The 12,559-nt window shown below is 40.9% G+C and overlaps 1 protein-coding gene across 2 annotated transcripts in view; it reads right to left on the bottom strand.

Annotated features, from left to right (window-relative positions):
• ift172 (intraflagellar transport 172) overlaps nucleotides 1-12,559 on the bottom strand; it is a 279,132-nt gene that overhangs the window by 138,054 nt on the left and 128,519 nt on the right. For both annotated transcript variants that reach the window (XM_043682226.1, XM_043682236.1), the window contains 2 exons: nucleotides 8,750-8,827; nucleotides 6,322-6,570 (listed from right to left, as the gene is read on the bottom strand). In XM_043682226.1, the coding sequence (XP_043538161.1) occupies nucleotides 6,322-6,570; nucleotides 8,750-8,827 (327 nt within the window). The remainder of the gene's footprint in view (nucleotides 1-6,321; nucleotides 6,571-8,749; nucleotides 8,828-12,559) is intronic.

Raw genomic sequence — 12,559 nt, 5'->3', positions numbered from 1 at the left:
GACATCACCGATCCAACAAAACCTAAACACACAAAATAAAAAGCAAGCCATACCACCAGTGCTTCATCGGAGGCTCACTGATGATGTTACCTAATATGGTGACAAAATGTCTGAAAATGAACCTTCCAGCTCAGCGAGCAAACTTATATCCGATCCTTATGGCATACCACTGGTCACAGGCCTCCAGTTTGAAACGCAACCCTCCACCACCACCCTCTGTCTTCTACTTTCAGCTAGTTCTGTATCCAAATGGCTAGTTCACTCTGTATTCCAAGAGATCTAACTTTACTAACCAGTCTACAATGAGGAACCTTGTTCAATGCCTTACTGAAGTCCATATAGATCACATTTACTGCTCCACCCTCATCATTCCTCTTCAAAAACCTCAATCAAGTTTGTGAGACATGATTTCCCATGCACAAAGCCATGTTGACTATCTCCATATAGATCACATTTACTGCTCCACCCTCATCATTCCTCTTCAATATTTCTTCAAAAACCTCAATCAAGTTTGTGAGACATGATTTCCCATGCACAAAGCCATGTTGACTATCCCTAATAAGTCCTTACCTTTCCAAATACATGTATATCCTGCCCATCAGGATTCTCTCCAACAACTTGCCGACCACTAATGTCAGGCTCACCAATCTACAGTTCCCTGGCTTTTCCTTACCACCTTTCTAAAATAGTGGCACCACGTTAGCCAACCTCCAGTCTTCCGGCACCTCACCTGTGACTAGTGATGATACAAGTATCTCAGCAAGGGGCCCAGCAAACAATTCCCTGGCTTCTGACAGTGCTTATAGGGTACACTTGATCAGGTCCTGGGGCGTTTATCCACCTTTATGCGTTTCAAGACATCCAGCAACTCCTCCTCTGTAATATGGACATTTTTTAAGATGTCGCCATCTATTTCCCTATATCTTCCATGTCCTTCTCCACAGTAAACACAGATGCAAAATACTCATTTAGTATCTCTCCCATCTCCTGTGGCTCCACACAAATACTGCCTTGCTATCTTGAGTTACCCTCTTGTCCTTAATTTATTTGTAAAAGGAATTTCCTTAACCTTATTTGTCAAAGGTTGCATGCCCCTCTTTTGCCCTCCTGATTTCCCTCTTAAGTATACTCCTACTGCCTTTATACTCTTCTTAGGATTCACTCGATCTCTGCTGTCTATACCTGACCTCTGCTTCCTTCTTTTTCTTAACCAAACCCTCAATTTCTCTAGTCATCTAGCATTCCCTACACCTACCACCCTTGCCTTTCACCTTAACAGGAATATACTGTCTCTGGACTCTCATTATCGCATTTCTGAAGGCTTCCCATTTTCCAGTCAACCCTTTTACCTGTGAACATCTGCCCCCAATCAACTTTTGAAAATTCCTCCCCAATACTGTCAAAACTGGCCTTCCTCCAATTTAGAACTTCAACTTTTAGATCTAGTCTATCCTTTTCCATCACTATTTTAAAACTAATAGTACTATGGTCACTGGCCCCAAAGTGCTCCCCCGCTGACACCTCAGTCACCTGCCCTGCCTTATTTCCCAAGAGTCGGTCAAGTTTTGCACCTTCTCTAAGAGGTACACCACATACTGAATCAGAAAATTTTCTTGTAACAAATTCCTCTCCATCTAAACCCTTAACACTATGGCAGTCCCAGTCTATGTTTGGAAAGTTAAATCCCCTACCATAACCACCCTATTATTCTTACAGATAACTGAAATCTCCTTACAGATTTGTTTCTCAATTTCTCACTGACTATTAGAGTGTCTATAATACAATAAGGTGATCATCCCTTTCTTATTTCTCAGTTCCACCCAAATAATGTCCCTGGATGTATTCCCAGGAATATCCTCCATAGGTACAGCAGTAATGTTATGATATCCAGCCCCATGTTCCGAACCATACCCTGAGTTCATCTGCCTTCCCTGTTAGACCCCTTGCATTGAAATAAATGCAGTTTAATTTATCAGTCCTATCTTGTTCTCTGCTTTGTTCCTGCCTCCCCAGACTGTTTGACTTGCTCCCTTTCCCAAGCATACCATTCTCAGTTTGATATTTTTCCTCACTATCTCCCTGAGTCTCACCCACCCCCATGACTAGTTTAAATCCTCCTGAGCAGCTCTAGCTAATCTCCTTGCCAGTATATTAGTTCTCTTCCAATTCAGGTGCTATCCACCGTTCTTGTACAGATCACACATGAAGAGATTCCAATGATCTAGAAATGTGTATCCTTCTCACCTGCACCAGCGCCTCAGCGCATCTGCTCTGTTCCTCCGATTCCTACCCTCACTAGCTCATTGCACCAGGAGTAATCCAGATATTACTACCGTCGAGGACCTCCTTTTTAAATTCCTGCCTAACTTTCTATATTCTCCATTCAGAATCTCATCCTTTTCCCTTCCTATATCATTGGTTCCAATGTGTACAATGACCTCCTGCTGGTCCCTCTCCTCTTTGAGAACATTCTGCACCCTCTCCGAGATATCCTTGATCCTGGCAACTGGAAGGCAACACACCATTCTGATTTTTCGCTGCTAGCCACAGAAACATCTGTGCCTCTGACTAGAGAGTCTCCTATCACAATTGATGGCTTGGAACCCGATGTACCCCTCATCACGTTTGAGCCAGTCTCGATACCAGAACCATGGCTGTTTGTGCTACATTCCCCTGAGATGGGGATAGTCACAGGAGATTCCTGCAATACCTGCCCACCTTTCCTACCTTTCTTGGAATTAACCCATCTACCAGACTGTATCTGCGGCTTTTCTGCCTTTCTATTACTGCAAACCATCACACCCCCTAGTTCCTGTAAACTTCTCATTGCCTTTAACTGCCGCTCCAACCAATCCATGCAATCCATGATTCACAACCAAGGACACTTCCTGCAGACATAATCATCAGTAACATGGAAACTCTCCATAAACTCCCACATCTGACAGGAAGAGCACTTCACTCCATTAAAGGCCATCTTTGCTCCTTCACAATCCACACACCCAGAAAATAGCACCATCTTATTGCTGTATAAAACAGTGTTCCAGGCTAACTTAGTACTTATGGTTTATATTTTTAAAATTTAATCAAGAGACAATTCTTATTAAAACATATAATCAAGAAAGAACCCAATCTACTCACTACTGTAGACTTATAGCAAGGTTACACGTAAAAGCTATGCACTTACTTATTCCTGTGCTGTGAGCTCTCCCACACAGGTTCCTCCAAGCTCAGCTGTGAATTTCGCTATGTTAATTTTTCTCAGACATCCTCCAATGTCCAGAGATACATAAACTCAAACAACAAAGGCAGTAACTGTGCAGATTTACTGCTGTGTCAGTTAGCAGTATAGGTTTCTTTGTCACAGGCCACCAGTCCAAAAAAACAACGCTCCACCACCCTCTGTCTCTTACGTTCAAGCCAATTTTGTATCCAATTCACTAGCTGCTTCCCCTACATCCCATGTAATCTAGCCTTGCTAATCAATCTACCATGCGGAACCTTGTCGAATGCTTTGTTGAAGTCCATATAGACAATGTGTATAGTTCTGCCCTTATCAATCTTCTTTGTCACCTCTTCAAAAAACTCAAACGAGTTAGTGAGACATGATTTCCCATGCACAAAACCATGCTGGCTATCCCTCATCAGTTCTCACCTTTCAAAATGCATGTAAATCCTTCCCTCAGAATTCCCTCCATCAACATACTTACTACTAATGAAAGACTCACTGGACTATAGTTGTCTGGCTCTTCCTCATAGCCTTTCTTAAATAATGGCACCACATTAGCCAACCTCCAGTCTTCCAGCACCTTACTTGTGGCTATCGATGACAAAAATGTCTCAGCAAGAGACCCAGCCATCTCTTCTGTAGTTTCCCACAAAGTTCTGTGAAATACCTGATCAGGTCTCTGGGTTTTATCAATCTTTGTGCATTTTAGGATTTCCAGCACCTCCTCTGCTGTAATATGAACTCTTTTCAAGACTTCACTATTTATTTCCCTGAGTTCTCTAGCCTCCATTTCTTTCTCAATAGTAAAATCTGACAAAAAATATTCATTTAATATCTTTTCCATCTCCTGATGTTAAACACAAAGACAACCTTGTTGGTCTTTAAAGGGTCCTACTCTCTCTCTTTCTTGCTTTCTTGTTGTTAATGTATTTGTAGAGTCTTTTGGATAATCGTTAACCTTATCAGCCAACGCTATATCGTATGCTTTATTTCTCTTCCTGATTTTTTTATCTGAATGCCCCTACACTCCTTATGCTCTTCAAGAGATTCAGTTGGTCCCTAGTTTCCGCGTACTTTATAGCAGAATAGTTTAGTATCTCAAACATTGACAGCTACGCTGATTTTCAAATGGGCCCTATTCTCTCCTCAGTTATTGTTTTGCCCTTAATGTATTTATAGAATCTATTTGGATTCTCCTTGACTTCTTAATTCTATTTGCCCTGCTGACTTCTCTCTTAAGTTTACTCCTACCGCTCTTATACTCTTCTAGGGATTCATGCAATCCCAGCTGATATATGCCATATTCTTTTTCTTGATCAAGGCCTCAATTTCTTTCGTCATCAAGCATTCCCTACACCTAGCAGCCTTATCCTTCATACTTACAGGAACATAGTGTCTCATTATTAAATGCCTCCCACTTCCCAACTGGCCCTTTACCTGCAAATAGCCTCCCCCAAGCAATTTTTTAAAAATTTGTTTCTAATACCATCAAAATAACAATAGCTTGGTGAGAGGAGCAACAAATGCTGGAATATAAATCTTGAGAACTATTGCCAGAATACTGTCAGGGCTTTTGCATGTCTAGTGCCTTCAGCAGTTTCTTGATGTCAAAGAAAATTGAACTGGCTGAAGACAAACATTCATCAATTTGGAGACGTCTGTCAGAAGCCAAGGTGTATCATCTACTCAGCACATTTGGCTGATGATAGATGCTAATTCTTCAGCCCTATTTTATCAACCTTTTCTGAAATTTTAGGCTCCCCTATTGCGAATGAATATATTTGTGGAACCTCACTGATACGGCAGGACTGCAGAGCTTAGATGTCATCAGTAGTTATGGAATCACTTAGCTACTTGGCATGCAGGTAATCCTGCACTGTAGCTTCACCAGGTGACACCACATTTTTAGGTAGGTTGGTGTAGCTCCTGATGTGCTGTCCTGCATATTTCATTGAGTTAAGATGGATTGCCTGATTTGATGGTTATGTTTGACAACGATATGCCAGGCCATGAAGTTGCAGACTGTAATTGAGCACAAATCTGCTGCTGCTGCTGCTGACAGTCCACAGTAACTCATTGATGCTTGTCTTGAGTTGCTAAATCTATTCAAAGTCTATCTCATTTAGTATGGTGGTAGTAACACATAACAGTGGAGGGCATTGTAATGTGAAGAAGTGACTCTGCAAGGATCTGTGGTGGCCACTCCTACCAATACAGTATTGGTAGATGTATCTGCGACTGGCAGATTGATGAGGACAAGGTAAAGTACATCTTTCCTTCTTGTTAGTTCACTCATCACCCACTCTGGACTGAGTCCAGCAGGAATGTCTTTTAGAGGACTCAAACAACTTGGTCACTGGTAATGCTGAGTTACTCTTGGTGGGTACTACTACTTGGCACGAGACTTCATGGGGTAAAAAGTCAATATTAGAGACTCTCAAGGCAATTCCCTCCTGACTATATACCATTGTACTGCCGCTGCTAGGTTTGTCCTGCTGGTGGGGCATAACATACCAAGGGAAGATGATGGCAAAAATGATTTCATGGATATGACCATGGTTTAACTGTTCTGAGATAACTCTCTCAATTTTAACATAATCCTTAGATGTTAGTAAGAACTCTGCAGGTCAACAGGTTGAGTTTGATATTGATGGTTTTTGCGCCTAGGCTGGTTTCTGATGCCTAGTCTGGCCTAGTTTTCTTCTATATATTCGATGCAACCAAATCGCTTGCTAGGCTATTTCAGAGGACAGTTGCTATTGGTCTGGAGTCACACGTAGGCCAAACGAGGTAAGGACACCAGATTTTCTTGCAGAATTTGCCTACAGAGCATTAGTAAACCAGACAGATTTTTACAACAATCAACAAGAACTTCATGCTCATCATTACATCATTTCTTTAAATTCTAATTTTACCACCTGTTGTGGTGAAATTCAAATCCTTATCCTCAGATAATTACCTCAGTGTCTAAATGAGTAGTCCAGCAACAATAAGACTACACCATTATTTCCTCCAAGAAGGCAACTTTCAGACTGAGAATTAACAGCTAATATATAAAAAGACAACACAAAACTACAGATAGTCCTAATACCCACCCTTTCATAGAAATCCCCCTTAATTAAGGCTGCAGCAATTCTATTGATGATATCACTGTTTGTCATAAGTTCATTTTGACTCAATACTAATCGAGCAGCTTTTGCAGGCAGGCCAGCTTTCAAATAGAGATTAATGGCACCAGGGTAATCTCCTTCATTCTCTTTCACTTCTCCTGCCTTTTCATCTTGATTTGTTTCCATCAGCCATTTGTAATAACTCCGTCTAAGATTGTCCAATTCAGGGTGACCCTAAAGGAAAAGCCAAAACAGTTATAAATTAGATAGCACATTGCTTTCCACAGAAAGTTAAATTTTATTTTGATATTTTTCAACCTTTATTTATTTCCAGGTGTTATTCACAGTTATTGTTATAGTCATATAAAAATTGATTATAAAGAATAAACTTTGAATGTACATTATCACACAGTCGTTACTGAATTACTGCAGTTTTCCGTTAAGCATTTTTCAATTTGTCACAGGTATCTACTGAGGGAATGAGATAATCCAAACCTTAATTCTATGGTCTAAAGAACTTCCTTTAGTTAGAACTTTTGAGAAGGAATATAGTACCTTACTAATTTCTAATGGTTTGTACAATACAAGACATTCATAATTTAAAACAAGATTTTTACAACTTGAATGCTGGTATAGCAAACTTTGTTTTAACTGGTACCTCATGAACCAGTACTCTCAATAAACTAGCAAAAGTTATATACCTGAAATACCAGATGTTTACTGTATTGTTGTGATCTACATGATATCTAAATGGTCATTTAAGGGTGCGAGTGAGAAGGCTTTTTGCTGGTAAGTTTTCTTTGTTATTATTTATTGATTTATGCTGTAAATAAATTATAACAGGGATGTGCATAATCCCTGCATTACATTTCTTTTACTTAGTACATGTATGTATTTTTGCATTGATTATGTAGACCTCTTGATTAACCAGAATATTTGATCAACTGGTACACACCTGGTCCCATTAGTGCCAGTTAATAAAATGTTTGTGTACTTTGTTTTCTCTGGTACTTCAAAAGAGCAGCTCAATTTCTGACTCAGCCTTAGTATTATTTAATGTCAGCATAAATTTTCTTTTCTCATATTAAAATTTACAGACTTCACAAAAAGTTTTAGTTTGTCACTCTGCCATCTCAGGTTTCTGAATTCATTCTATTTTTGTAATTGCCCAATATAACATTTAACTCAGTTGGCTGGATTGTTGGTTTGCAGAACAGTATGATGACTAGAGCATGGTTTCAATTCCCATCCCTGGTCTGAGGTTACCATGAAGGACTCTCCTTCTCAACCTCTTCCCTCATCTGAGATATGGTGGCCCTCAGGTTAAATCACCACCAGTTGCTTTTCTCTAATAAGAGAGTAAGACCCTATGGTTTGGGTATTCCTGATGAAGGGCTTTTGCCCGAAATGTCGATTTTCCTGCTCTTTGGATGCTGCCTGAACTGCTGTGCTTTTCCAGCACCACGCTAATCAAGATGACTATGACGACACAACCAATAGAATATACGGACTGAATTGCATTTCAGAATTTAGAAACTGGCATCCAATTTCTACACAAGCTTCCATAGACATAAGCAAGTTAAATCAACAACATTTTTTGAAATGAAGGACAGTTTTTTTTTTTAGATTAGATTAGATTACAGTGTGGAAACAGGCCCTTCGGCCCAACAAGTCCACACCGACCCGCGGAAGCGAAACCCACCCATACCCCTACATTTACCCCTTACCTAACACTACGGGCAATTTCGTATGGCCAATTCACCTGACCCTGCACATCTTTTTGGATGGTGGGAGGAAACCGGAGCACCCGGAGGAAACCCACGCAGACACGGGGAGAACGTGCAAACTCCACACAGTCAGTCGCCTGAGGCGGGAATTGAACCCAGGTCTCTGGCGCTGTGAGGCAGCAGTGCTAACCACTGTGCCACCGTGCCGCCCACAGTTGTAGGAAGATTACTGGTCACATCAGGAGAACTCTGCTGCCCAATTCAAATAATGCCATTTGATATTTTATATCCATGTAAGATCGCAGATTAAATCTCAGCTTAATGCCTAATCTTTAAATTAAGCAAAAATTATTAATTCAGTAATGTTTTCTAATTTGGAAAATTGGATAAAACACAAGCAATTCAAAACACACTTCATCAGAGATTAGACGAGACTTCACAAACCTGAAAAATTAAAAATTTCTTTTTACTGATGCTGCTGAGTATTGCTAACATTTTCAGTTCTTATTTCAGATTTTCAGCATCGATAAGATTCAGCTTTTGTCTTTTTTCACTATCTTGTCCCCTGTTTGTCATTCTTTTGTGAATAAGCATTCAATATTTACTCATCTGGCAACTAACACCCAACCTGAGCTACTGTAGCCATCGAGATTTCACTATGCCCGTCAATATGCAGAACAAGTTACCTTGGCTTCAGCAACCATAATACATTCATCCCACATGTGTAGTTCCTGATACATATCCATGGCTTTATCAACAGCATTCTAAAGAAAGATTGACATTTGTTTAAATAATATTCTAAAAACAAGTAGTAACATGCTGAAAAAATAATGCAATAATTTTAATGCCTGTTAAATTTTGGGTGCTCTACACAGAAAACAAACTGACAGCATTCTAAGCTTAACATTCCATTGTCTATGCACATTTCAAACAAAAACCCAAAGCACTTTACATTTAGAACGTACATGATAAATAAGGATATAGACTTTCACAGAAGTTCATTGTGTAATATAAAAGTGATGGATGCTTGGGAGTAAATAGAAAGTAGTTGAGAATTGCAGAGAAAAATGGGCCCACTCCATTGGGTAGGAGCAGGGCTTTATCTGTCCTTAGAAGGAAATGCTGCATGGTAGTGTCAGTTTTAATGCAGTTTTCACCAAGACAGTAAATATCCACTTGCAACGGGCAAGTACATTATTATTAGATTTAAATCAAGAGTCCAATGATTTTAATTGGATCCTGGTGCTATTTTTAATCTCTAAACGAGAAGTATAATGATGGATAATCCGAGTAATATTGGATGGAATAAGCATTGAATGGGAATTTGAGGAGTTCTTTCAATAGTCATTCAACTACTGGCACTCAGATTATTGTTATCTATGTGCAATTTACATTCTTGATTACTTCACGTCTTTACATTAGATGTAATTTTATTTTAGTTTTCCTCTAGATTAGATTAGATTCCTTACAGTGTGGAAACAGGCCCTTCGGCCCAACAAGTCCACACCGACCCTCCGAAGAGCATCCCACCCAGACCCATTCCCCTACATTTAACCCAGACTAATGCACCTAACACTTTGGCCATGCTAAATTGCCCAATCACCTAACCTGCACATCTTTGGACTGTGGGAGGAAACCGGAGCACCCGGAGGAAACCCACACAGACACGGGGAAAATGTGCAAACTCCACACAGACAGTTGCCCGAGGCAGGAATTGAACCCGGGTTCCTGGCGCTGTAAGGCTTCAGTGCTACTGAGCCTACTTTGAAACATGCAAGAAACCCAGCAGTTGAGATTGAAATCGTTCTCTATCCAAATGGTTAGTTCTCCCTGTATTCCATGAGATCTAACCTTGCTAACCAGTCTCCCATGGGGAGCCTTTCCGAATGCCTTACTGAAGTTCATGTAGATCATGTCCACTGCTCTGCCCTCATCGATGCTCTTTGTTATTTCTTCAAAAAACTCAATCATGTTCATGAGACATGATTTCCTAAGCACAAAGCCATGTTGACTATCCCTAATCAGCCCTTTACCTTCCAAATATGTGTAAATCCTTTCTCTCAGGATTCCCTCCAACAACTTGCCCACCACCGACGTCAGACTTGCCGGTCTATAGTTCCCTGGCTTGTCCTGACCACCTTTCTTAAATAGTGGTACCACGTTAGCCAACCTCCAGTCTTCCAGCACCTCACCTGTGACTTTCGATGATAGAAATATCTAAGCAAGAGGCCCAGCAATCAATTCTCTAGCTTCCCACAGAGTTCCAAGGTTCACCTGATCAGGTCCTGGGGATTTATCCACTTTTATGCGTTTCAAGACATCCAGGACTTCTTCCTCTGTAATGTGGACATTTTTCAAGATGTCACCATCTATTTCCCTACATCCTATATCTTCCATGTCCTTTTCCACAGTAAATACTGATGCAAAATACTCGTCTAGTATCTCCTCTATCTCCTGCGGCTCCACACAAAGGCCGCCATGATTATATCTGAGGTGTCCTATTCTCTCCCTCGTTACCCTTTTGTCCTAATGTAATTGCAAAAACCTATGGATTCTCCATAACCCTATTTGCCAAAGCTATCTCATGTCCCCTTTTTACCCTCCTGATTTCCCTCTTAAGTGTACTGCCTATACTTCCCTACTGCCTTTATACTCTTCGAAGGATTCACTCAATCTATCCTGCCCATACCTGACATATGCTTCCTTCATTTTCTTGACCAAATCCTCAATTTCTTCAGTTATCCAGCATTCTCTACACCTACCAGCCTTTCCTTTCAGCTCCTCCACCGCCACTCCCTCACCACCTGAAGCCTGGAGGAAGAACATCTCATCTTCCGCCTCAGGACCCTTCAACCCCGTGGCATCAATGTGGACTTTGCTACTTTCATCATTTCACCTCACCGCACCTTAACCCAGTTCCAATCTTCCAGCTCAGCACTGTTCTCATGACTTCTCTCACCTGTCAATCTTTTTCCCACCCTTCCGCTCCACCCTCCTCTCCGATCAGTCACCTTCAACCCCACCTCCATCCACCTATTGCACTCTCAGCTACCTTCTCCCAATTTATCTCTCCACCCCCGAGGCCTCCAGCCTCATTCCTGATGAAGGGCTTTTGCTCGAAATGTTGATTCTCCTGCTCCTCGGATGCTGGCTGACCTGCTGTGGTTTTCCAACACCACACTAATCTTGACTCTAATCTCCAGTATCTGCAGTACCCACTTCTGCCTAACCTTTCCTTTCACCCTATATGTATAATAGGAATATAGTGTCTCTGGACTCTTGTTATCTCATTTCTGAAGGCTTCCCATTTTCCAACCATCCCTTTACTTGCTAATATCTACCCCCAAATAGCTTTTGAAAGTTCTTGCCTAATACCTCCAAAATTAGTCTTCCTTCAATTTAGAACTTCAACTTTTATATCTGGTCTGTCCTTTTCCGCCACTATTTTAAAACTAATAGAATTATGGTCGCTGGCGCCAAAGTGCTCCCCCATTGACACTTCAGTCACCTGCCCTGCCTTATTTACCAAGAGTAGGTCAAGTTTTGCACTTTCTCTAGTAGGTACATCCACATACTGAATCAGAAAATTTTCTTATACTTACTTAATAAATTCCTCGCCATCTAAACCCTTAACACTATGGCAGTCCCAGTGTATGTTTGGAAAGTTAAAATCCCCTACCAAAACCACCAGGATCGGTGCTGGGTCCATTACTTTTCTTCATTTATAAAAAATGATTTAGACGTGAACATAGGAGGTATAGTTAGTAAGTTTGCAGATGACATCAAAATTGGAGGTATAGTGGACAGTGAAGAAGGTTACCTCAGATTGCAACGGGATGTTGACCAGATGGGCCAATGGGCTAAGCAGTGACAGATGGAGTTTAATTTAGATAAATGCCAGGTGTTGCATTTTGGGAAAGCAAATCTTAGCAGGATTATACGCTTAATTTTAAGGTCCGAGGGAGTGTTGCTGAACAAAGAGACCTTGGAGTGCAGGTTCATAGTTCCATGAAAGTAGAGTCACAGGTAGATAAGATAGCGAAGAAAGCGTTTGGTATGCTTTCCTTTATTGCTTAGAGTATTGAATATAGGAGTTGGGAGGTCATATTACGGCTATACAGGACGTTGATTAGGCCACATTTGGAATATTGCTTGCAATTCTGGTCTCCTTCCTATCGGAAGGATGTTATGAAACTTGAAACGATTCAGGAAAGGTTTACAAAGATTGTGCCAGGGTTGGAGGATTGAGCTATAGGGAGAGGTTGCATAGGCTGGGCTGTTTTCCTGGAGTGGAGGAGACTGAGGGGTGTCCTCATAGAGGTTTATAAAATCATGAAAGGCATGGATAGGATAAATAGACAAAGTCTTTTCCCTAGAGTGGGGAAGTCCAGAACTAGAGGGCATAGGTTTAAGGTGAGAGGAGAAAGATATAAAAGAGACCTCAGGGACACCTTTTTCACACAGTGGATGGTGCGTGTATGGAATGAGCTGCAATG

The sequence above is a fragment of the Chiloscyllium plagiosum genome, chromosome 3, assembly GCF_004010195.1.
Source record: "Chiloscyllium plagiosum isolate BGI_BamShark_2017 chromosome 3, ASM401019v2, whole genome shotgun sequence".
NCBI lineage: Eukaryota > Metazoa > Chordata > Chondrichthyes > Orectolobiformes > Hemiscylliidae > Chiloscyllium > Chiloscyllium plagiosum.
This window is presented reverse-complemented; position numbering and strand designations above follow the sequence as displayed.